General features: G+C 49.3%; 2 protein-coding genes across 7 annotated transcripts; both read right to left on the reverse strand.

Moving 5' to 3' along the window:
• Positions 1–387: 387 nt before the first annotated feature.
• TMEM184A (transmembrane protein 184A) lies at positions 388–19,982 on the reverse strand. 4 transcript variants are annotated; one of them, XM_030578463.1, is made up of 10 exons: positions 19,964–19,982; positions 12,863–13,051; positions 10,285–10,542; positions 8,625–8,790; positions 6,787–6,877; positions 6,618–6,693; positions 5,493–5,584; positions 4,357–4,526; positions 3,994–4,191; positions 388–2,388 (listed from the first exon to the last, which is right to left on the reverse strand). In XM_030578463.1, exons 3-10 carry the CDS (start codon positions 10,540–10,542, stop codon positions 2,138–2,140), a joined length of 1,302 nt encoding a protein of 433 aa, XP_030434323.1. In that variant the 5' UTR covers positions 12,863–13,051; positions 19,964–19,982; the 3' UTR covers positions 388–2,137. The 4 variants fall into 4 exon arrangements, with proteins under 4 accessions (XP_030434323.1, XP_030434321.1, XP_030434319.1 ...); XM_030578461.1 differs by lacking the exon at positions 19,964–19,982 and adding an exon at positions 19,755–19,828; XM_030578459.1 differs by lacking the exon at positions 19,964–19,982 and adding an exon at positions 19,277–19,727.
• A 1,491-nt stretch (positions 19,983–21,473) lies between these two features.
• On the reverse strand, positions 21,474–25,504 carry PSMG3 (proteasome assembly chaperone 3). Of its 3 annotated transcripts, none has more exons than XM_030578471.1 (3): positions 25,397–25,504; positions 23,468–23,700; positions 21,474–22,015 (listed from the first exon to the last, which is right to left on the reverse strand). In XM_030578471.1, the coding sequence occupies exons 2-3, from the start codon at positions 23,681–23,683 to the stop codon at positions 21,863–21,865; spliced, it is 369 nt and encodes a 122-aa protein (XP_030434331.1). In that variant the 5' UTR covers positions 23,684–23,700; positions 25,397–25,504; the 3' UTR covers positions 21,474–21,862. The 3 variants fall into 3 exon arrangements, with proteins under 3 accessions (XP_030434331.1, XP_030434332.1, XP_030434334.1); XM_030578472.1 differs by lacking the exon at positions 25,397–25,504 and adding an exon at positions 25,247–25,357; XM_030578474.1 differs by lacking the exon at positions 25,397–25,504 and adding an exon at positions 24,910–25,109.
• Between the last annotated feature and the right edge of the window lie 351 nt (positions 25,505–25,855).

Below are 25,855 nucleotides of genomic sequence, written 5' to 3' on the forward strand. Positions count from 1 at the left end.
CGGGGAAGCTTCTCTGATCAAGTCTGCTTACCACTGTCCTGTCACTGCTGCAAAACACTAGTCAACCCAGTCTGAGGCTGGCCTCTAGATGGGTGTAACCTCTCTGAAAACTCCACAGCACAAGAAAGGAGATAGAAGGGATGCAGAGGAGAGCACTGTGTTCTTCCAGCCTAGAAGAGGTGGTGTGAAAACCAGTGAGATGGGAGGACTCCTCACCAGAGCCAGGGCATCATGGTACATTTTGTCCATGCAGGCATTCCTGGTGCCCCAGTTGCCACAGTGTCAAGAGGCCAATGTGATGCTTCTGAATTTACGAGTGTCGCTGTTGGATGCCAGAGAGCTGCTGGATTAGTAACAAGGCTTTGCCAAATGAAGCGCTCATTGGAGTGGTAATAGAAATATCCATTTATTAGGAAAAACAACCTTATAAATAGTAAAATGTGGGATTGTTAAATTACAATTTCCACTTCTCAGGCTCAAGGGATTTCAGAGCTGGGAAAAATGGATGGATTTAAAAAAATAAATAAAAAAGGGTCCACTTCTAAACAGAACCATAAGCATTAACAGTACATTTATTACATGGCAGCAACTTTGAGGCACTATAGGTCCTTTGAAGACACACAAACTGCCCCCCATGAACTAAGACAAAGCGATGCCAACACCCAAATGAGTTTCCAGTAGGCATTCTGGTAGGAGAGACCGGGTATGGATAGAAATTAGTACTGTTCTCTTCAAAGATCTAAAATACAGGTCTGGTTATAGGAAGGTTCACAGAATGAGGTGCACTATCCACTGGTGTTCAACAAAAGGGGAATTAATCCATCTGATCCCAGATTAGGACATTTGTCTCCCAGAAATGGCAATGTGCAGTTCAACATCAAAAGGGAATGGGCCTATTTATATTTCACTCACCAGCTATCCTAGAACAGAGCCACTCTGTCATTTTAGGTTCCCACCTCTGTTCACGTAGAGGACATGGCCTCTTTCAAAAAGATGCATGTGACCCTAGCAATAGATTGGTATGTGATCAGTGTAACTCCAGCAGGGCAGATCTGGGCAGGGGTTTGCAAACACACTTCCCACATATGAACTTGGGTTTATTTTATTTTTTTAAATAGTCCTGGTTCTCTCCCATCTAGATGAAGCCAAGTGCTAGGTATTAAAATAAAGTTGCTTCTTAAATTTAAAGAGGAGTTCTTAATAGCAAATGTTATCAAGAAGAATAGTTTCAGTAAGTGAATTCCTAACCCTGCCAGTCACAGTCATGACAGTTCAATTCCCTGAAAAGCAATTTAAGCAGCCAATTGGAATCCATTTCAATTTTTGATCCACTCCAAGGTGAATCACAGTCCTTTTAAGACACAAATAAAGAGGTTCACCCTCCCAGAAGCAGTACAAGTAGCAGCACTTTAATTTCATTTTAGCCCCTTCCTTGGGAATTATTAAATTTTAGGCAGGTAGGTACCAGAAAATAGCTCATTAATTCTCCCTCCTTCCCTTTCCTACAAAATTCCTGAGATTCCCCCCACCCCCCCTAAGTTTTAACCAAAATAAACTTCGGTAACTTTCAAAATGTCAGAGCAGGAGGAGATGTCCAGCTGACTTCCCAGTCTGCTCTTCTCCCCGGAGGCTTGAGAGCAGTTCATCTTTTTACTTAGGCCAAGAGTCACTAGAGCAGAGTCATGATACACAGAGCCGTTCTCTTCCCCTCCTTGCCCTCGTTCATAGGTGAGAGGACGAGCTGGACTCCAGCCTCCATCTTGCAGCACTGGTAGGAACTCTCAGGAGTCCTGGTTGCTTCCTGTCACATCATTCCCACAGCACCAATACAGATGCTAGTCATGCATCAGAACACTGGCAGTGGGGCAGCTTGGTGGACAGGAACCACTGAATGACAAAAGTATAGGGACCTAATGGGAATAGAGAAGAACCAATATCCAACATCAGCAGGGACAGGACAGCAGAAGTCAAGCACAGTTCCGCATCCCACCCCTCTCTGGTTCTTGCTTTTTCCTTCCAACGCAACAGCTGGTCTTAGCTTCTCTGTTCCAGGTCTGTTGCTCTCTCTTGGCTCCAGATTGCAGAGACAATGAGTTTTTTAAATCATCTCCCGTGACGCTGTCCTCTTAGCTCTCACCTACGGTTCATCGTCTGAGAGCATCAGCACTCTTTTCTCAATGTTTTTGCTTCTTTTTCTATTTTGCCCATCAGCTTTGGGTGCCGGGTGCCCAATCTGCCCAGGAGCTTGTCTCTCTGCCTCCTGCATGGACTGCTGGGTGTACTGCTGGTATGTGGGGGAGAAGTTGTGGATGGCATCCTGGACAATGTCCTGAGGGCTCATTGTCTCCTTCAGCCCACTAGAGATGCTCTGCATTGGGGCCACGTTTGCTGAAAGCAGAGAGAATTGTTATGAGTGATCCACTTTTAAAAGGCAGTGCCTTGCTAGACAAGGGTGATGGGAGGGCAGGAGGGACCAGACATAGAGGTCCTGAGCCTAGCGATGTATAAAACCTCTGGCCAACAGGAAGGGGTCCCAATGTGCAGCAATCAAAGCACACTGGACACGTTTGATTTTTGAGTGGTTACATTTTGATATGCTCTTGTAGAATTTGAGATGAGGGAGTGGGTAACATGCAGCAGAAAGGATTAAATCCATTGCTATCTAAATCCATCCACAGATGAAAAGTTCTGTGTCATTGTTAAATGGACAACTAGAAATGTGGACTAAGAATTAAAGCTTAGTGCTCTTCTTCAAGCCATGAGCAAGTACAGCCTACACGGAAGCTAGCAGGTGGGCAGCATGCAGAAATACAGCATGGTCCAGATACGAAGGGTCAAACACCTTTTCCAACAAAGAGAGATAAAATCCATCTCCTTGCATGAGGCCCACACCAAGCCAACCTGCTCTAACTCTCAGGAGCCCAGAGATCACAGGCAGGTCAATAGCCAGTGAGAGAAAAGGATGCTCTGAGCAGAGTAAAGCTCTCTCTAAGTTTCCTAGGGAGGCCATCCCTGCAGGATGCACATCCCATGGCACCATTTAGGTGAAGGGTTTTGTTTGCCATTCCTGGGGGAGAGGAACAAAAGGCCAAACTAGTCCCTTCCCCAACTCCCCTCCTTTTCATTCTCTTGCACATTCAGCCTTTGGAGTTTGCAAAGGACCCAAGGCCACAGAGCACACGAAGGATCAGCCAGATACCTCTCCATTATAAAGAGTCCAACTCCTTGAAAACACTGCCACCTACACCACAGGACCCCAGGGCACAAAGACCCTGCTCAAACAGCAAGGGCTGGATGGGAAGTCTAAGGCCATGCTGCTCCTCCATCAGTAATGCCGGTCCTTACTGGAATGACACAAGGCTTCCCTGTTCCCATGGGAACCCGGTGTAGTAACTGCAACATTCCCATCTCTGGAGACAGAGGCCAGTCAAGGGATTTGAAGTGAGATTTGGTGCTTGGCAGGAGATAACTCACCAGCTTGGATGAAATATCCTTTATAAAGGGGATGCTATTATGGAGAACAACTGTCAGCATGATTACAGCAGCACCCGGGGGACACACTCTATATCGGGCTCTGTTATGAGCAGCAACCATGTCTTCATAACACAAGAGTGGGCAGCCCACTTCAAGGCAAGAAGCCAGGACAATGAGCAGTGGGAGGGAATGGGAGAGGGACTCCATGACACATTTCAAGAGGTCAGCTACATGCACAACTTGACAATTCTGAATCCTTTTGGACACTTTGCCAATATTACAGCTAATGTTCTCAGGAATCCTCTGTCCCAGCAATCCCTCCTGAGGGGGCTCTTCCCAGCCATTGGCAGCTGCCTGATGGCACCATGAGGAAGAGAGAGCCTAAAGGGAGGATTTAACAGCAGAGAGCCAAGTAGCTTTTACGGCTCTTTACTGTTCAGCTGAGAACAGGATTCCTTTCATTGCTTACATGCCTGGGTACCCTGGAATGTAGAAAGGATGGCTTCAGAGGGTAGTTACCTGTTGAGTTTTCCTTCTTCTCTCTATATACCTGGCAGGTAAAGGCATAGCGCAGAGCAATGGCGGCAAATAGCATCTCAATGCAGATTATGAAGTTCTGGTAGCCGGCAGCTACCGTTCCAGCTCCCACCTCCTTCCCATCAATGATCTGAACCTCAGGGATCACCCCACACTTCTCCAGGATGGCCAACAGCATCCCTGTAAAGAGACGCAGAAAGGGGGTCAGTTCTGGTTCAGGGCATCCAGTAGGTTGCACAACTACCACAGGTTCTTCTGCTGCCTCCCAACTTGTTGGGTGGAGGGATCAGGTGCTGGGAGAGAAGAAGGGCCATTCTCCTGGAAACCCCAAGCCCCAGGACCCACCTTGCCAGAAGGAGAGGAAGATGACCGCCTTGATGGTGAGGAACTTGAGGACTGGCTCAAAGGGGCGCAGGAGCTCCAGGGTGGCAAAGTAGAAGAGGAACAGCGCGTAGAGGGCCATGCTGACAGAGAAGTTGTAGATGATGGTGATGTAGAGGTATCCGCTGTGAATGCTGAAGAGAGGGAGTTACTAAGCTGGGCCACTGGAACTACACCCAACCAGAGATCACAGTGGCAAGTTGCCAGGAACCTAAATGGTACAGGCTGCAGCCACTCCTCATCTGCAACACAAGGCTATATGGAGCTACAGAGACCCAGATCAAGAGGGAGTGTTACATACTGGAACTTATTCTCTCCAGCTGCAACACCTCCTCCCTACGTAGGATAACGGCACCTGCAGCCCTATTGCAAGGGGCTCCATTTGGCTGGCTGACAAGTAGCATACAGAAACACAGGAAATTGCCACCATGGTGGCTCACTAGGCTAAGAGCTCCTTGGTAGCAGGATGGGAGGTTAGAGGCCCAGAAAGATCTTGGTCCAAAAATTAAAGTGCACAAATACAGTGGGTGGAAACCAGCCACAGTCTAACCCTGGAGTTAAAGGAGGGGAGAGGCCCAAGTTTGTGTATCTGGATTAACAGCATAAAAGTCTTCCCTTGATTCTGAGGCCTGCCCGCATTGTGGATCTGTGAAAGGCATGCAAAGCCCTCCTCACCCCAGTACACCCCGCACCCGCCCACCTATGGCTGTGCTTACAATCACAGGGCTTAGAGCTCTCAGTCATACCATTTCAAGTTCCCGCACAGGAAAGGGCAACAGACCATCTCTCCCCATTCCAAGGCTTGTCTGGGCCCTGTTGCTAAATTAAGATTACCATAGACTGCAACCCCCTTGAGCATTCGCTGTGCTAGGAAGAGCTGGGTCCCCAGCAGAGTATGGTGCTGATCCAGCAGCCCCAAGGAAGCCCCATATCTGGTTTTCTTGTCCCCACCACTCTCAGAGCAGCTCCCATTGAGGAAGAGAGCCCTGGGGATTTGGGAGAGGGAGGAGAAATGCCGCTGCCTTTTCTTAGAGGAGAGGACTGACGCAGCCATCTCAGCCCAGGGGGAATGGGCTGTCCCACAGTCCTCGCAGTCTCACTTGAAGTCGCCATCATGGTATTTCCCGAATGCCTGCAGGACAATGGTGACGATCGCCATGAGGGGCTTCACAATGCAGAACTGCAGCGTCGCCTGCAGCAAGAGAGGAAAAGACTCCATGCTATTTCCAGCTCTGTTTTCGAGAGAGATCCCGCCACCCTCCCACCGGAGGCACTCGCTGGCCTCCCCAGGATGGAGAGCAAGGAGCTCTGGCATTCGGGGGAAAGAAAAAAAGAAAGAAAGGGAGAGATTCCTCCCTATGGAGCAAGCACTTACACCACTAGCAAGGGTGGCCAGAGATAGGGAGTGAAATAGACCAGCCCTGGGCAAGTGGCATTTCTGCAGCCACAGTGCACCTTACTGGCAGGATCCCTTCCCTGGCATCCCAGTGAAGTGCTCCAACCCAACTAATCCTCCCCCCACCTGTCAGGTCTCTCTGTGGCCTTCCTGTGTCAAGAAATCCAGTCCTGTCAGCTACAGCCTGCCCCTCATCAACCCCTCCCCACCCAATACCACCCTCCAGATGCTCTGCAGCTTTGGCAAGTCTGTCTGTGTTGTACGTGCCAGACTTTGCACAGGGTCCCCAGCCCAGAGGTTAACTGTTCTTAAGAAGCTTCCCTCTGGGCTCATTCATGAGCAGACTAGTAAGGAAGTAGGGCTGTAGCCCCATGGGATTGTCATGAATAGCAGCAAACCCATTTAGGAAACGTAACTGAAGCTACCCTCCCTCCAGCCCAGGACAGCAGCCGTACAGATACATGCCAGAACTTGCCTGGTGGCAGGCGCCTTGAGTAATCAGTACCAATGGCTAAAGGAGATTGGGAGGATTAAAAACAGGATCTAGGCACCCCAGCGGGAGGGGACCCTGACTCAGCAATGAGTCAAGAGGCAGAGCACATGACACAAGAGGCAGAGCTGATTGCGGCTGCCTAGGTGCCTAGTGGACTGGACACGCTGCCTCACTTTGGAGGAAAATATCAAGAACTCCAGAGCAGGAGGGAAGCATGAATGCCTCCAAAGGCAGCAGGGAAGAACAGCCTGCCCAGAAAGACCCCTCCAAGTTGGTGGAGCAGGGCTCTCATTTAGCCTTAATCTATGAGCTAAACAGTCGAAGCCAGAGACCAACCTGCTTGCAGAATCTGAGGAACCCAATGGAATAGGACATGCCTTGCAGGCAGCAGGTCCCATAAAGGCAACTGGACCTAGAATCAGAACACAATGAGAATTGGTGATGTCGGTTCTAGAGAGAAAGCCAGTGAAGGGGGCCAAAGAACGTGATAGAGATTCTGACTTACGCAATGGGCTTCCCCCGGATCTCAGACATGATGGTGCTCTCCCCTCCAAGGTACTCAAAGCAGAGGCTCAGGAAGCTGTAGATTACAAATGCTGACAAGACAAAGATGGGCACGTGAACAGTGGATTGATGAGGCAGGGAGGTACCCATGGAAGGGCTATGTACACGCTACACATAAGTATTATTAGTTGCTTTCTGATAGTTAACCATGTCCTGCCTTCTGGGGAGCAGTCAGGGAGAGTTTGTTCTGGTGATGTAATAATCGCAGTGGGAGAGCTCTGTGGGTGGAGCTTCCTGAACTGGTCTGACCTGTAATCAGCTCATTTCCTTGGCAGCTTGATCATCTAGTTGAAGTAAGTTTCATTAACAAACCTAATTCGTTATTTTTCCCCATTCACCTTCAGACTCTTACTCCAAACAGTATAAAATGCAATGGTGTCAACCAACCACCAACTTGAACTCCAGTGGGCTTAGGGCTCAAAACAACCCAGTGTCACCTACTTCTTGGGCGACTCCATCCGTTTCTGATTGACTCAAACCTTCATTTTCAAAATATTGCATTTCTGCCACAAATGGTTGGATTAAAAAAAAAATTCCTTCCCAATACAATGTGGATAGACAGCACTGTGTTCCTGAGCCTGCAGACAAACTAAGCCTCTGCAAGCTGTGATCGGTCCCTGTTTGTAGGCCCTTTTTTCTCCTTGGCTGGACTTCCATTGGGCTCTCTCTGCCTGGGATTTTATTTTATTTAGATTCATGCAAATGCTAAAAGACAGTGCCTGTTCATACACACCAGGTGACGTTGTGTTTAAATGATCATACACAAAATCTCCAGTGCCTGTAAGTGCAGCAGTACCATTTAACATAACCCACTCCCAGTGGGTTATGTTAAATATGTTAAGACAGGCAACTTAAAAACCTCAAACCCCCTTCCCTGGCAGAGCCAGGCAGCCAACAAGCACATGCAGCATGACTGGGTATCTCAGACGTTGCAGATGAGAAAGACTCTAGTAGCTCATCTAATCAGGTCAGTCAGCTAGCCTGGGAGGGACTGTACAGTATAGTCCTGTTGAAACTGATCACTGAAGAGGGAGGCAGCGTCCCCCCACCCCTAGGCAAACATCTATTAAACTGCTAGAAATACAGACTTTGCTCTTGACATATTCTAAGCGTATTGATTGCACTGCAGGGAGTCTGACCTCTGGGATTTGACATGAAGAGGGGCAGCTGGCGATATCCACCCTTGGAAAGGATTGGAAATATTTGCTGTTTGATGAAACTTGGCGCAATCCAGAGACAAAAATTCTGTTCTTCGGAAGTATTTGAGCCACAGAGATAATAAGGGCTATGGCCGTTTTATTCCATTTTGCTCTTAGCCATCTCTGGTAAGGTACTGCTGGCTGCCCCAGGTGGGACTCCAGAGGCAAGTAGTCATCTCAACCTTCCCCTTCAGTTTGGTGATGGAATTTTACCAGGGGTTATCAGGAACATTCATTTTCCCACCCCCACTCTCAAGAGCCTTCTCCAGTACACTGCAGCTTAGGGGCCTATCTCCATTCAGCGTCAGTTTTGGAGACAGGGAGAGGAGTGGATGTTGATTGCAGAGACCAATGGAAACAACAACAAACCCAAGAGTTACTATCAGGCAATCTGCAGCCTGAAAACTCTCCCTGGGTTCCCTCTTGGACCCTGAAACGCTGTGATCTGATGCTGATGTGGCATCTTGCCTAGCTTTCACTGGAAGCGAGACACAGAAAATCCTTGCGCCCTCCACCACACGTTCCTCCTGCACCATTCTCCTCCCCACCTCTACCATAGACGCCTCCCTGCCATGCTCACCTTCATAGCAGTCACGCACAGAGTTGAAGTACACATAATATTGGTGACTTCCAATGAGGAGGAGGCTGAGCCAGGAGTCGAAGGCATAGATAGGCACGATGAAGAGGATGCGGATGATGTAGCGCTGCTCGTTAGGAATGGTGTAGTTCCTCAAGTGCATGTAGATCTGGGGAAAGGGAGAGTCTCCAGGCAATGTAGTGACATTAAGACCATAAGAGATACCTCCCGAAGAGAAGCCTAGAAGCAGATCTGGCAATAGGCCAGCAGTCATCTGCTTTGCAGGGGCAGAAAGGAGTATCCCTAGGCAGTTTTCCAGTCTTCATCTCCCTCCTGCCCACTTCTGACTGTAGATCTGTTTCAGGGAGCAAGATCTCTTGACACCTGAATCAGAATCCATCCAGATACCCTGCCAGACTCCACCCACCACCACATGGTCCTTGCAGCCTGCAGGAAGCACATAAACACATGCTGCCAAGACATCCTGCTGAGGAAATCAGAGACTAGCATTCCTGCAGGGAGCAAGTGCAAGTGTGGGAGGATTAATCCCATTGGCTAGAGGTATAAAATCTCCACACAAAGTACTGCCCACACTTCAATCCTACCACCAAGCACCCTGCTATTCTCATCCCAGGTCCCCTACAGCCAATGCATGTTAGGCCCAACCTATCACACACAATATAGAAGATTAGGGTTGGAGCCCATCTCCTACTCGTTCACCTTGGGACTCCTAAGCAACAATTACCAAGAGTACAAAGAACTTTGCTGTTACATGGGAGGGGGCAGGGAATTCCACACCACAAAACAAGTGGGCTGAGATCAAATAACTCCTTTCATTTGTGACCCCAACCAATTTTAAACTTGGATCTGCAGGGTGAAGAGTCTGTGTGTCTACCTCACAGCACCACCTGGCCCAGGAATTAACTGCCATTCGAATACTAATGCTAGGCTAATACATTCTGCTTTCAGCCACACCAGTGTAAATCTGGCATAATTCTACTGGTTTCAGTGGAGTTATTCCAGATTTACACCTGCATACCGAGAACTGGGCTCTGCGGACAAATATTTCAGTTAAACCCACAGAGGAGACCCGGCCTCAGCTAGCAGGTTTCACGCGTTGTTAAGCAGGGAATGAGAACATTAGGAAATTTGGACTCCCCGGAAAGGAGAATGGAGGACACTCCCTTAACCTCAGAACTGCTGATGCTCTAGGAACAGTTACAGCTCCCCTCTGGTGTAAGCACTTCAGATAAACACAGCGAGGAAGGGCGTGCAGGCAGCCACTCCGGGGAGCTGAAGGACAAAGTCTGCTCTATCAAGCTGTTAGCATCAGGTTTGAAAAGGCTAGACTCATCCCTCCCTGTAACGTGCTGGTCTGAAATTAGGAGAGGCACCTGCAGTAGACACTATAATAGGTGGGAGGCCACAGCCAGGAGATGGAGATGCTTGGCTACAAGTAAGGGAAGCAGTTAGAGACAAGGAAATAGTCTGTAACTAGCTTAGGCATGGAAGCATTCAAGAATCCTGAGATCCAGTTGAGGCCCTGAGCAATACACAGCAGCTCCCCTTCCCTAGCTCCCCCTCCATGTGTGCATGCACCCAGGTGACAGCATGCACACAGATCCAGGGGAACACCCCTCTCCCTGCAGAGCCCTACCCTTACCTGGTGGATGGTGAGAATCAATGCCGACCACACAAATATTCCAGAGATCACCTGTGCTGCCGAAGTGGTCAGGAAAATTTGCTGGCCATCTTGGGAGTAGTTCTGGAGGGCCCTCAGCGGGGAGTCATCTTCAGGGGAGAGATGGCTGGAATCTGCCAGAGGGAAGATCTTGGTCTGCAACGTGCTGCCAACCATGCTGGTCACACCAACACCACCTTCAGTGGAAGAGGACACGTTGGTGTGTGTGATATTGCTCATCTGGCAGAGAGAAGAGAGCAAAGGTAAATACAGCCAGGAACGCGGTTAGAGAACAAAGCAGCATACAGAGAGGAGGCAATGAGCAGAGATAGAGCAGTGAGCAGGAGGAGGAGGAATACCAGGAGTCAGCATGAAGGGAGCACTGAGGGGCTGGGGGAGCAAGAGGCAGGGAAGCACAAGGAGAGGAGAGAGGAAAACAGCAGGGGAAGCATGAAGGGAAATGCTCAGCAGGTGAATAGATGTTTTGGTCCCCGACAAGGTCTCAGGCGTTAGCCCTAGAAGCTGCGATGGGCAGACAGGTTCAGCTAACATGAGAACCTTTTCCCAGTACCCTTCCTCTCGAAGCAGAGATTTACTGAAATGCACAGGAAGCTCTAGGAGCCTCTTTCCTAGGCTCTGCCCACAGGAAGGGGTAAATATTGCCCACAAGGCAGTTCCCTGGGTACTTCCAGCCAGACTCTCATGGGCATTCTGGGGCTCTTACAAGAAAACTGGTTCCCATCAGACTGCCAGGCCCATTGTACAGGCCCATGTGGCCCAGAGAAGCAGCGGCTTTTGGGTTCTTATCCAACATGGAGGGTCACTTGAGAGTCTCTTAAAAACCAACCAATCACTACATCATTTGCTTCTTCACTCCTACTGGAAGGATGCCCACAAAACCCCGTGAGCTCAGCAGAACCACCTTCAAGAATGGAGTCTCCTGTACACAAGAGTCAGCTTGGTTCCCTGTTTGTCCATCCCTGCTTCATGAACACACTTCCTGGCCTTTCCTCCTACTCTTCCCTGGCAGGGGTGTGTCACACGTTAGGGAAGGAAAAAGATCTCCTTGCACCTGCGCCCGTGGGAATTAGTCTCTGACCTGCTGCTCAGGGTCCCCTATGATCCATTTCCCTTGCCAGTCAGGATCAGTGATTTAAGGGCAGGAGTAATGACTCGTCTCAATCAATAGAACCTCAAACCCTTTCCCACTCAGAGACAGAGGTAGAACTTTGCCAATAAATCATAAAGGCACCGATTGCCCAGGCAGAAATTCCCGCTGACATGCTGTGCACATATCACCATTGCCTTGGGAATGCATAGACTTGTGGCTGCCTAAAATTTTGGCTTCCATTCTCCTTGGTGGTCTAGCGCCAGCATCGAACACTGGTGCTACCCTAGAAGCCAGAGGACTAGCACTGCCCACAGCTCCCAGAGCCACAAGCCAAGCAAGAATAAAAGCTGCAATCATTTCATGGTAGGATATGAGAACAGGAATCTCTGGCAAACTACCAACCATTTCCCGCAAAATTCAGAGGGCACCAAAGATCAGGGAGCTGACATGAGGTCTCTACTCAATCTCTGCCCATCTCAGATGGTTTTGAGACAGCAGCCTTAGGGCCAGGTGATGCATAGAAAAACCTCATGGAAAGCTAAGTGGCCTCATTCCACTACAGTTCTAAGACACAAAGGGCACCTTGATTCTGCCCTTGGCTGCAATTTCCACAGTGTCTATGTATCCAAGATCAAACTGGAATCCATGTCTCATTTTTAACACTTAAAATAGCTGTTCTACCTAGCTGCATGGTCAGCGTACCATGCACCAGCCAATGTCCTCCAATCCAAAGGCAGCTGCATTTCAGTGGTGCTGCATCTCGCAGCTTGCCAAGCACTTTGGGATGCATTTAAAAATTCTATTTTGCCAACCCTGAAGCATAGCAGAACTCTCTCAAGACTAAAGTCCTGCAGTCCAGTTGGGGGGGGTCTATCAGCCCTTCAGGAAACCACCACCACCACCAGTCACCATCAGAGAGTCAGTGCAGTGTCTGGTAGGGTTCCCCCTCTCAAGCCAGATCTCAAAGGCAAAGAACAACGTATTTCCAGAGCAAACAATGGTCAGCATGTTCTTGGCACCACATCTCATGTCTGGACACAGAGAGAACCAATCTCACAATACACTTCTATTTATAATGGGGCCTCAGACATAAAGGTCTCCAGACACCCCAGCTGCCATCTTTGGTCTTTCATTTCTTCAGCTAAACTGCTTGTGTAGCATCCTGTATTCCAGGAATCCAAATAGTTTAACAATACATAGCTTTTTAAAAAGTATTTAATAAGTTTCTCCTGTAAATGGGTAAATTAATAGATTTCTCCATTTTCCCCATTAACTAACTGCATCTCCCTGAGGCTAACCCAGAAGTTTTGTTTGCCCAAAGTTCCACAGGCTAGTGGGAGGAAGATTCCGTGTTAGAGGTTGATCTCCGCTATTAATAACTATTTAAATAATGATAAAAGCAAGAATTCTCCACGCAGCCTCCTTTTCCACTCCCTGAACAATTCCTACCTTGCAGGAGAGGAAATTCAGATGGTGTCAAGCCAGCAGCCACATGCACCAGTGACTAAAAATATCTCTTCTCCCCATTGATAGAGGAAGGGCTGCGTGAGAAGAATTCACACATAAATCGAGAGGTCCCAACTGCAGGCGGTGTTGCCACTCACGTTGGCAAGAGCTCAGAGTTCACGCCCAGAACATCTGTACCAGGAAAGGGAAAGAAGAGAAAGACACAGGTGGAGTGAAGGAGAAGATCAAGTTACCACGCAGTCACCTGACTGCCAGCTTTCTCTGTGTAACAAATACATTGTTGGATTCACAGCTCATTTCACAGCCCCCAGGGTCCAGGAAGTAGGATTAACGGGAGAGCAGGGAGCTGTCCTTTGGACAAACTGATACACCAGAGACCCTGCCATTTAAACATTAACAGGACGGCACAGATAGCACGGGGTTCATGGAAACAGGGAGGACAGAGTAAAGATTGTGTTTGGTTTTTAACAGCTATACCCTTCCTTATTTGCTTTGCGATCGGCCCTGGAACAGCCTGGTACAGTAGCTGTGTGTTAGTGCTTGGACAGCTGGTGGCGGCCAGGCCGGGTCCAACCCCTCCTGCTTCCTCTGGCAAGGGGAGAAGCAGTTTTATGACGTGATCCAAATGCAGACAATATTCCACCACAGGGAGGGAAAGCCTTAATGCCTAATCTATGAGGCACTGGTATATCTGGCAGGTTGTAATGACACAGGGAAGCAAGAGAGCCATGTTCCTATCTAGTCCTGTTTCTTTTATCTGCAGTGAGTCAAAGGAGGAGATGCACTGTAGACCCAGACGACTTGCCCATTAAGGCTGTATCAGGGAAAGGACAAAGTCGTAATGACAGGACCGGCACTAGGGGTTTAGCGCCCTAGGCACACGGCAATTTCGCCACCCCGCGCGCTGGTCCCGCGGCTCCGGTGGAGCTGCCGCAGTCGTGCCTGCGGGTGGTCCACCGGAGCTGCGCGAGCAGCCGACCGTCCGCAGGCACAACTGCGGCAGCTCCACCGGAGGCGCCTGCCGCCCCCTCTGACAAAATGCCGCCCACCAATAATCCTGGCGCCCTAGGTGATTGCCTAGGCTGCCTAAATGGAAGCGCCGGCTCTGCGTAATGATTTATGGACTGTATTGCAGTACCCAGGAGCCCCATTCAAGGGCCAGGACCCCAGCGTGCTAAGTGCTGTACAAACAGAGCAGGAATGGCAGTCTGCACAGATTCTCTCCCCTAAGCAGCTCAGGAACAGCCCCCACCCCTTTACGTGAACACATGTCTGAAGCAGGAAGGCCATCCGAGATGGAGAGCCATTTCATAACCCAATGCCTACTGGGAATCTGTATGGACAGCCTCAGCTCCACCAAGCACGGTGCTGAGAGCTTTGCCAGACACATATGGATGCTGAAAGCAGTCTTGAGGCACAGAGAGCGCCTGCTCCCCCAATTATGCTGGTGGGTTTCTAACTATTTATTTGAAAACTGCATACGTTAGAGAGTCTCAGGGCTGCTCTGTTGCGTTTTTACTTTGGTCACTGAGTCGCACGCTCAGAGGAGGGGGAAAAACCTCCTTTCTCCAAAACTAAACTTTTAATGCCAACTGATCCTAGGCACTTTGGCCCAGATCATTAAGGTATTTAGGCTCCTACCTTCCACTGAGATCAATGGAAGGTAGGAGCCTAAATACTCTTAAGATTCTGGGCCTCCATCTTCCTGCCTGCTCTCCAAACACTCAGCTTCTTTGATTCTGCTCTTTATTGATCCAGAGCCAACTGAAGTCAGTGGGCATCATCCCATTGTTTTTGGCTCAGGCCCAGAGACCTTTCAGGATAATAGAATCCTTTCTAATAGATGACTGAGCACCCACGTAGGGCCATACAAATGAAGAGAGTTCTACCGCTCAATCTGGAGAGCGCCATAACACGGAGCACATGGGTGCACCTTCCATTACAGTTCAGACTCCTACAGAAAGCGAGGAAAACTTCTGAAGCGTCTTATTAAAAGCCAAGACGACTCACTTTGATGACACAATTAATCAAGAGAGATGCATCTCCCCAGCAAGCACAGAAGGAATAGCACCATGAGCAGCCTGAAGAAGAGACAAAACACAACAAGAGACTCTTAAGAAATAGTAGAGGAAAATGATGCTGCCAGGCCTCTAGACAACACAACATGCCCTCCCAATCCTCCAGATACCCAACAACATTTGGGAGGCAAAGCTATAGGTATGAGAGCAATTAACACGTGGACAAAAAAAAAAAGGAGATTGGCACACTTCAATCAGAGCTAAACTCCAGGTGCGTTTCTACTCTGAAAAACAACTCTCAAAATGGCATGGAGAGGCTCCACACTTCTTGTATATCAATCAAATCTGATCACTTTACAAGAGGAAGGAGATATTTTTCTAACAGCCAGTACCACAAACTCATCCAAGGCCTAGGCAGTCCAGCTGGGTTATTTCCTGCTCATGAATCACCTCCTTTAACAAACATTATGCAGATCACATCCTGCGTTCACACCTTTGCAACCTCTGCTGCCCCAATTAGTCTTCATTACAGGTGCATAAGTGAAGCATGGCTGCAGAGGAGTAACGGAGCAGAATTGGATCTGTATCATCAGCATCATAGGCAAGGATGGGTGAGAAGGAAAGAACCTAGCCTGCCATATGTCAAAGTGATCTGGGACAGACTGTCAGATCCTGGGTTCATTGGGCTGGCAGTGAAGGGATTGGGAGAAGGGAAGGGAAGGAGGCACTTTTCACTTGTAAGATGAGAAGAAAAGATTTGGAATCATTGACATGTGACAATAATGGGACACACACACACCTCATTCCATTTTAACAGATACTTAGAGCAGAATCACACTTTCAGAGGATATAGCACTTGCTCCAGCCTCAGCAAAATAATTAACGCCTACATAAATGCAGTGGCCTTTTCAGCCCCTCAAGGATGGTTAGGTTATAAGTAAAATGTGTTTGGTCTCATCCTACTAACCATCTACACACACCTCACAACTGATTTGACACAATTAGCAGACTGTGCCTCAGGACTGAAACACCCAGTGTGAGTGGCAGCTTTCCATCTGCCCTGGAGGCCTGCCTGAAGCAACCTCCTTGGTGCCTCGCTCTCCCCTGCTTGAATCAGGGCAAAGCTCCAAAGCAGACAGGCCTCTAGTCCCAACTCCATCACCACAGGCCAGCCCCTATCTACTGCGTCAACTCCATTCACTCACTTCCAACTTTTCTTTCCCAAACTGAAGGCTGGACCACGCCATGGAGCCAAACGGAAGCCACAGGAGGCCCCCTGCATCAGAAGTTTCATCCAGCAACAGGCTGAAATGGCAACATGATATTTAGTGCTGATGCCCCAGTGCCACAGACTGTGGAGCATGCGCTGAGCTTTGTAGAGATAGTAGCACATGTCTCTGAGGCATCAGGCCAACTCTGCCTCACTGGAGCCTATTGTAGATTCCTGCTCCCCCACTTTAACAGGAAACATTTCTCTACCACCCCACAAAACATACATCACTTCTTAGCCCTTTCCCTGTTCTCTCCCGGTCCCTCCTCTCTAAACTGTGTGGAACTGAACTCCTCTGGATGCCCTGGTTAAACAGTTAGAATATGACTCCTCCCTACCCCACAGCTTGCACCACACAACCAGAGGCCCAATTAAATGGTTTTGGGGGGTGGGGATGGGAAATGGTTGGGCCAAATTGCCTATTCTTAGCAGCTGCACCCTGGCACATCAGCAGGTCTCTGGCTTTGATCTTAGCCAGCTGATGGAAAATGTTGTTATCAATAGGTTTTATTAGCTTTCCTAGCCCAGGCTGAAAAGGAGTAGGAGCAACAATCAGGAATAGCTATGATTACATAGCCATCAATCCTGCTGAGATTACTGCTGTTGTAGGACTTAAATTAACAGTTTATAACAACACTCATTAAAAACAAAAACCTCCACATAGTGCTGAGTTAGAATTCCCAGCTCAGGAATGTAATTAGATACCAGCTGTGCTGGGTAACTGGTCATTTCCAAGCAGCTAAAGACCCATTTGCTTCCAAAACAGAACACAGTACAGCAGGAGAGTTTGGGAAGAGGAGAATTGATACAGCAACTCATACCCTTGACAGACCATATTAAAGCCCACATCTAATGGAGGCCAGAGCTTAAACATGCCAAGCTGTGTCACACTGAATCAAAAATTCCTTCAGTGTAAGACCACCACTTTATGGAAAGCAGGAGATGATAATACTGCACACCCCAATGTTCAATCACAACTAATGATCACACAATCGCAGCTAACTCATTCCAGAATAAACAAATCCAAAATACAGATAACTTCAATTACTGGGGCAGAACTTACTCTTAATCCTAACTAGGAAGGGCTCCTTGAAGTGTGATCTAGTATCCTGAACATGGGATTGTGGGTTCCGTTCCCAGCTCTGCTTCTAACTCACATGTATCTATAAAATGATTATAATACAGGTTTCACCTACCTCATCAGGCTGCTGTGAGGCAAAGTTAGAGTTTGAGAAACTCCAAAAGGAAGCATGACATGTTATACAAAGTCACCCCATAGATACATTCGGGTTCTGATGAGTCAGTGCAGCTGAGTTTCAATCTCTTTTATACTGTACATTAAATTGAAGTCTACATGGAACACAGCATCTCAAGGCAGGATATTATTCATGCCTGCAGCTTGCACCTTAATTGCACCCTTCAGAGTTGGGAAGGATAACAGAACTCCCATCAATAAGTATCGAACAACTGAGCTGTTCCTCACTCAGGCAGGCACCTTTTACAACATATCCTACCACTGAATGGAGAAAAACCAGTCCTACTTTCCACGGATGAAAAAGAACATGCCATTCACTTGCATCAGTCTTGCTACACTGCAGTCACACGACCTAGAAGGAAGTGCCCTTTAACCCACTACTAGACAAACGCCACTATAAGTGAGGCACTAGATATGCCTCACCCCAAGCCTATGTTTGCTATAGGATAGGATTGGAAAGCTCCTATCAAGCCAGTCACCAGCAGAAGCACAGATCTTTCCTCTTAGCAGACAGGTCGAATCAGCTGGGTTTCCATGCTAGAGTCTCTGCCGTCATTTTCAGGGCAACCTGCCACGTCTTCATCCCTAAACAGATCCCATGCCTGACTGGTGAATGGCATAAGATTTTAAGGGATTGTCTTCCCCAAAGTGCTGATTGCGGAGACAAAGTCACTCAGCCTCAGAGATCGTGGTCATCCAAAAGGAAGCCAGCTCTCAGGACTGAGTGCATTATAGAGCTGGGTGGGGACTGTAGACCAGGCATAGGCACCCCTGACAGATCTGTATGAGGGGTCCTGCAATGGAGGATTCTCTGCAGCTTGAGGTCTTCAAACCACAGTTTGAGGACTTCAATAACTCAGACATGGGTTAGGGCTTTGTTACAGGAGTGGGGGGGGGGGGTGAGTTTCTGTGGCCTACATTGTGCAGGAGGTCAGACTAGATCAGGGATCGGAAACCTTTCAGAAGTGGTGTGCTGAGTCTTCATTTATTCACTCTAATTTAAGGTTTTGAGTGCCAGTAATACATTTTAATGGTTTTAGAAGGTCTCTTTCTAAAAGTCTATAATATATAACTAAACTATTGTTGTATGTAAAGCAAATAAGGTTCTTAAAATGTTTAAGAAGCTTCATTTAAAATTAAATTAAAATGCAGAGCCCCCTGGACCGGTGGCCAGGACCTGGGCAGTGTGAGTGCCACTGAAAATCAGCTTGTGTGCCATCTTCAGCACGTGTGCTATGGGTTTCCTACCCCTGGACTAGATGATCATAATGGTCCCTTCTGACCTTAAAGTCTATGAGTTTGAGAATTGTGGAGAAGGTTGCTGCAGATTAGAAGCAAGGGGCATTGGTGGAGCTGTGGGAGGGGCCAGCACTGGACATAGGTCTGGACCCAAGGGCACTGGCAGAGCTGCATGCGGCCCTAGCTGAGGAGCACGGCAAAGCAGAATGGAAGGTCTCTGCTGTCAGGGTACCCGCTCCCTGCATCCCCCAGGTGGTTAGTTTCCAGGCCCCAGAGGCACCCAGCTCAGGCCAGACTGGGCACGGACTGTCCCCACCTCTAGGCCACAGAGCAAGGGGGTCCAGCAATGCCATGGCCCAACTACTTTTTGGCTGCTCCACACCTGAAGGGTGCTGTGCCCCAGCTCACAACGCCACTCATTGGGCTTTGGGGCTCACGGGCCAGGCTGCTGGGGGAGGGCCCTGAAGGAGGAAGAGGAGGGTCGGGGGGTGTGTGGGCGGAATCTCTGTCTCCCCCTTTCAATGGCGCTCGCAGCCCCTGCCAGCCTGCGCTATCTCGGGGCAGCGTTTCCCTCCCCCGTGCGCGCTAGATCCGGGACGGGGAAGGGGACTCACCGGTCCAGCTGCTGCTCCCGGCCCCCGCCGGCCCAGGGCTACACCTGAGCCTGGCCGCCTCCACCGCGCCCGCCCAGCGCCTTGCTCCGGGAACCGATGCTCTTCGGACTCGCCCTGCGGGGTCCCTTGGCACCTCCCTCTTCGGCACCTCCACCTGCCTTCCCCCGGAGACTCCTCCCCCATGGTCCGGTCACCGCCCCCTCTCCGGGAAAGCCCTCTGCCCTCCGGCTCAGCCTCTCCCCTTCGCTGCACTTGCGGCCGTGTCTCCCCCAGCCCCGCTCCCCCGGTGCCTACAGCCTCCCAGAAACTCCAGCCGTGCACGGATCCTGGCCGGGCTCCCGCCTGCCTTGCCTCATGCTGAGACAGGGGCCCCCTGTTATCGCTACTCGTTCCCCCCTCCTGCCGCCCCCGGATCCCTCAATAGCAGACGAGGCCGGTTTGATTTCCAGAGTCCTATTTACAGAGTTGCAAAACTTACGATTCACTCTGCCACGCTTTCCTGCTGTTTCATTTCACTCCTGGCTCAGAGCTCCTCCCCCTGAACCACCTAGGCAATCATAATCCCTGCCCAGCTGCACGGTTACACCCAGCAACCCCAGCCTAAAACTGCGCCTTCCTTGTTCCCATGCTCGCCCACCGTATTTTGCAACAGTTGGGATCCGTAGTAGACCAGTGCATGATACCTACCGAATCGCGCCTGGCTCTGGCTACTGCCTAGGAAACCAAACGGAAGTGCCACTTGCATAGGGGCCAGCGAATAAACACAATCTTCACGCCGTAGGCTGGCAACATGGCTTGGAAAAATTGGACTTCGTTTGGAGAAGCACGATTCTTGGCCCTCGCAGGGAATGGAATTACCAGCAGGGAGCTTGCCTTGCCGCCAGGGCCATTGCTCTGTTTATTGGGATACATACCTGCCTTTGAGCCACAGCTGTGCATAAAGCCCCGATGGATTTGTTCACACCGGTCACATGTCTCTAACTTAAAACATGTAGGGAGACAGTAAAATACCAGCCTAGCCGACTGCCACTTTAAGGACCAGCCTGTTGGCTTCCAGCTTCCCTGTCTGCCTGCAGATGTGGTGACAAACAGCATCTCTTAATACCTATGGTGGTTGGCCCTTGTAGCTTCTAGGCAATTAGAACTGATTCTCTTCAGAGGCTAGTGGTACTATTGTGTATTGTCATGGTTGGTGGTGCAATTCAGGTTCAATTTGCATGATGCCTTTATTCCCTGAGCTGGCAGGGGCTGCATGTACAGTAGGGGCACAATGTTCAAATGTTCAGTACTGGGAATTGATTTGTATTTTTCAGTGGAAATCCCTAAATCAATGCCGAACTAATATTGACAGACTTTAGCAGGTCTTCCACTCCTCCTTGGTCAGAACAATAGGAAAGGATTGAGAGTGGGGAATGTAAAATTGTGGGGTGGGGGATTTTAGGATTATGACACAGATGCAAACCCCTTCGCTCTGGGAAATAAAATTCTGAAAAATGCAATTAATTGCACTTCCCTTAAGGGGACACTACAAGCCTGAAGTTTTTAAACCTAACTTTTAAAATGACACTTTCTGATACACAATCCTTTCAATAGTATGTCCTGATATTTGAGAAAAATATTAAAAATGTGTAAGGTTTTTCTACTCCACTACTGATGTTTATATTTAATAAGGGTCCTTTCAGCCAGGGAGAAACTGATTAGAGCCCCTCTCTTGCAACTGGATCTAGGTAGGTAAGCCCTTGTGCCTGTGTGGAGCCCTACTGAAGTCAATGGGGCTTCAAACAGACCCAAACATTCACCAGTGAGGATCCACCTGCAGGATCAGGGCTTGACCTATTCAGTGAAGCTCATCATCACAAAATAAAGAAACTAAAAAAAAAAAGACTAATATTTTCATTTGATAATTTATTTCAGTGACAGTGATGCTAAGTGTTACCCGTCACTACAGTGGTACTATATTTCAAACAAATATAATTTTCAAGTTGATGGTTTCTCTTTAGCGGCAGAAGACAGGGTACCCCACCATGGTATTAACTATCTTACTCTGTCAGTACTTAACAACTCTTTCCCATGGACCCTAGTCAAGTGTCAAAATTTATCCCTATTTTAAACTGCATACAATTACCACGGACTTTATTCTGACTCCAAATATTTAATTTAAACTGATCATCACGGGGAATAAACAGGTAACATTAAGCATTTGCCAATGTGTATTTTTATTCATTCTACATCACATTTTACACTTGGAAGCACAGCATTTCATTATTACATTGCTTGAAGCCATTTACTTCTCTGGACGCTGCTGCAAAGCCACGTGCAGTTTTCCAAATATACAACCTCCACCCAATATGATGGAAATGAAATTTCATTTTGCACTGAGAAAAAAGTTCTAACTTCACTGCTTAACTGCATGGGCTCCAAACCCAGCAACAACAGCAAAATCGCCCAAAGTTCTACACGGTAGAGAAAATTAATGAAATCCTCAACAGGATCCAAAACCAGCATAAAGGCATGTTTTGTCCTTTTAAATAAACAGTGGTAGGTCACTGACCCAGGATCCCTTCCTTGCATTCAGACAGCACAGCTTCACCACACTTGGCAACTTCGGATCAACTCCTGCAGCGCTTTTATTCCTTCCATGCTCTTGTCCTTCAATGCTATAGCCAGGAGAACAGGTTTGTTCCCAGCTTCCTGAGACACAAATGTCACCAGGTTTTTAGCACAAACATGGATGAGAGGCTGAAAAGCAAAAAAAAACCCACAGTCCTTCAATTGAGAGAATCTTCCCACCCTATTCATTCGCTACTAATGGAATGCTCCTGGAATATCTTTTAACTAAGCATATTAAGGACTTCTCAATACTGGACTGAAACTGGATTTGCTGACATGTAAATGTAAAGACAGCCAGGTCTTTACATTCACCACAGACTTTGAAATGGTATCATAGTCCCTGGTTAAAGCCATACAGTAATTTTGATAGACTAATGTAGACTTAAAAAAAAAAGTGAGGCTACGGGCATTAGCAGGAGAAAAGGGATATAATTTCCTTTAATTGAGGTTTCTCTAACAAGTATGCCCAATTTGTCCAGAATTTACTTACATCCATCTTGCTACATATATTTATCTGAAGTTTATTTTTGTTTGGTTTTGTTTCAACACTGGTTTGTGGGTTTTGGCAGCATGCATCACCGCAAAAGGCTAGGCAGGAAGTACTTCATTCTCATGTTAATCAAAGCCTTCCTCGAGGTTGTTTAGATTAATTAATTAACATACAATACAAAGGAGCAGATAATGGACATATATGCAAGACTCCGGGAAATGAATTCTCCCATAGTAACAGGAAGAGTCACTAATTAATATAAGGTAATATCAGAAACTGAATATGCTCTTCTGTTCCATTTTGACCAGTGCACATCACACCAAGGCTGTAACCATCCTGTCTACAGGCAGACAAGACACATCCCACATGAAGGAAAGAAGGGTGAGAACTACATAAAGATGAGCTAAAAGGAACAGGAACCTGTCAGATCTCTGAGTTATTGTCGCCTCCTGGTTTGGGGTTAGCAAGCAACACAAGATAGTTCTGATTGCACTATAAAACCAGGTAATCTTGCAGCATTCTGTAACTTTATATTTAGTGCCTGTCTAATTGATGTCTTCCAAAATATATTATTTTCTTCTCTTGTTTCTGCAGAATAGTCGATGAGAACTCATTTTAAGCCAAAATGAATTGGATAACTGACTTATCTAGGGCAACTGGTGGCAAGCACACTTGGGGGATGGGTGGGAAGCTGAAGTCGATTATGAGAGAGGCAAAGATTTGGAGAAAAAGAAGTGGTGGGATGGGAAAACTGACTGGGACATACACCTGAGAAAGGCTAGTGAAGGCCATTACCCTTGCTCCTGCACCACTGAAGACAATGGGAGCTGAAAAGCACCATAAGAATAACCGAGTATGAAGTGACAGATCCCATATATGCCTTCAGTGTAGATTTAATTAGACATTTGTTATGTTAAATGCCAGTTGAATGCCCAAGCTTTATGGATGAACCACTCCTCCCCTAGCACAGAATTCTTTAATCTTACCACTGCACAACTACACATCAGCTGCTTAGCAGCCTAAGCAGGTCAAATTTTGAGCTAGTGAGAGATTCCCCTTCAATCTTCAGGACCACGTGCTCTGCTTTGTACCTCATCTGTGCCCAGCAGCACTTTTGTGGTGAGTGAAGGTTTGCTGATGTCACTGGTTATTGTGCTGGGGTCCACAGAGACGAGAGTTCCCATCTTCCCATACTGCGTCACCACCACAAGAATGGAGTTGGAGAAGGCCGTGCACACCACTTCTGTTGGGACACCCCTCACCACCTCCTCTCTCTGCTTCGAAGTCACAATGGGTTTTGCTGCCATGGCAGAGGTCTTAATTGCTGAGTAAAATAATATATTAGTATCAGATATAAAAACAGTAACTAAGGGCCATAAAAAGGATTAATATTTTCATTAAATTTAAAATACCAGTTAAGTTGTTTTAATGATATAAATATGCCCAGTGATGTAAGAAACAGGTGCAGCTGTATATAAATAATCAGGAACATCTGATACCTGGGTGTATCTGACTCAGAAAAGAATTTTAACTGCCCACCATTAGAGAGCTACACTAGGCTACGCATACAAGTTGCTATTTATAGGTTTTTATGCCATTCATAGTTTGACACTGATTACAACTGTTTTTGTGTCACATACAGCAGATCATATAGTCCTATTAGGCTTGGGTCTTGACTCCCAAAGTGAGGTCTCCTGGTTCCTACTAGAGCATGGTTTCTCTCAAGCAGTGGCATAGCCAACATGGGATATTTGGGTGGGCCCCGATTTCGCGTAGGAAAGGGCAATTACAGGGGTGGGGGGAGAGACTGGGAGGGCACAAGGGATGGGGGCCCACCTTCCCTCACTTCCTGCAGCTGATGGATGGTGATGGATGGACCCTCTGGCCACGGGTTCGCTGAACACACACCCAGCTCTGCTCCCCGGCTCCCTTCCGAGTCCCACTGCCAGGCCTTGCTCCCCCAGGCAGTGACTCTACCTTTTTTGAAGATCTTCTCTACCGCTGCCAGACACCCGCTTGCTTGCTCTCCTCCCACTGGTGGATCAGCCACCGGGCCAACCCAGACCCCCAGAAAAATGGGCACTCCTGTGCCCCTACCCACTCTGCCCATCTGACACTCCTGCCAGGGATGGGTGGGAACACCAGGGCTTTCCCCGTTCTACCCAGCCTCGGCAGGTGTGCCGGGCAGGCAGAGTGGAGCAAGACCAGCACCTTAACCCTGACAGGAGTGCAGGACAGGTGGTCAGAGTGGAGCAAGCACTGGGGCCAGAGCAGAGCTGGGGGGGGGGCTGAATGCTAAGTGAGTGGGCTAAGTGTCTACACCCCTGCTCTCAAGATGAATCAGATCCAGAACCATTTTGCCAAACTTCCCAAATATTGAGGATTGAGATAAAAAGGGGCCAGCAGAACCACCCGTCTTGTGCTTAAGGGCAGCCCTTCTTTGGAGCCTGGCGTTCCCAGGCCACCGATTCCCATTTCCCACCCGTTTTACTTTGACCGAAATCCCGGGGGAAGACTTGGGCTGATCACTCACAGCCACAGCGTCTCCGCTCTTCTCCTAACCCCCATCGCTCCCCTACGGACGGACCGAGGCTGGGTCGGGATCACACCAGGATCCCAACCCCCGACTAGACCCTGCAGCCAGGCGCTGGCTCACACCGTGATCCCACCTCCGGGCAGGGTCTGAGCCACACCACGATCCTACCCCGAGACTGGGCCGTGGGGCCCTGGGCAGGGTCGCGCCCGCCAAGATCCCACCCCCGGGCTAGGCCGTGGGGCCTGCGGAAGGGTCGCGCCCGCCATGGGCCGTGCAGCCCGGTAGGGAGCCGTGGGCCCAACCAGCTCCAGCTCTCGCCCAGGCCGGAGCTCACCGGCAGCTGCAGCCGCCCCGCCTCCAGGCCCAGGAAACCAGGCGCCATAGTAGGGGCCTGGGCCGGGCCCGGCTGGGAGGCGAGACCAGCCCGGGGCCCGCCCGGAAGAAGGCGGCGACCGAGACCAGGGCCTGCCCGCACCGGCCTCACCCTGGCGGTTCCGCCGCGTCCTCCCCTCTTCTGCCCGGCGGCTCCCTCGGTCATCGGCCGCCGCTGCTCCCGCCAAGGCCGCTCTGCGCGCCGCCGCTGAGTCACTCTGAGCCCGCCCCGGCCTGGGCGTCACCCCGGGCCCACGGAGCGGGGAGCCCCCTGCATCCGGGCCCATCCGAGCGGGGAGCTTCCCCCGCACCCCATGCGGCCCCACGGAGCGGGGAGCCCCCTCCATCCAGGCCCCACGGAGCGGGAAGCCTCCCCCGCACCCCATGCGGCCCCACGGAGCGGGGAGCCTCCTCCGCACCCCATCCGGGCCCCACGGAGCGGGGAGCCCCCTCCATCCGGGCCCCACGGAGCGGGGAGCCTCCCCCGCACCCCATGCGGCCCCACGGAGCGGGGAGCCCCCTGCATCCAGGCCCCACGGAGCGGGGAGCCTCCCCCGCACCCCATGCGGCC

This window comes from Gopherus evgoodei, chromosome 10 (genome assembly GCF_007399415.2).
Source record: "Gopherus evgoodei ecotype Sinaloan lineage chromosome 10, rGopEvg1_v1.p, whole genome shotgun sequence".
Classification (NCBI taxonomy): domain Eukaryota; kingdom Metazoa; phylum Chordata; order Testudines; family Testudinidae; genus Gopherus; species Gopherus evgoodei.

Excerpts from the sequence above, each read along its gene's own strand:
- PSMG3 (XM_030578471.1), bottom strand. The coding sequence starts at position 23,683 with ATGGCAGCAAAACCCATTGTGACTTCGAAGCAGAGAGAGGAGGTGGTG. Across the intron at positions 22,016-23,467 it reads TGCTGCTGGGCACAGATGAG|CCTCTCATCCATGTTTGTGC; the intron begins GTACAAAGCAGA and ends TTTGCTTTTCAG.
- TMEM184A (XM_030578463.1), bottom strand. The coding sequence starts at position 10,542 with ATGAGCAATATCACACACACCAACGTGTCCTCTTCCACTGAAGGTGGT. Across the intron at positions 6,878-8,624 it reads TGTGCGTGACTGCTATGAAG|CATTTGTAATCTACAGCTTC; the intron begins GTGAGCATGGCA and ends TTGTCTTGTCAG. Across the intron at positions 2,389-3,993 it reads GAAGAAGGAAAACTCAACAG|CAAACGTGGCCCCAATGCAG; the intron begins GTAACTACCCTC and ends CTCTGCTTTCAG.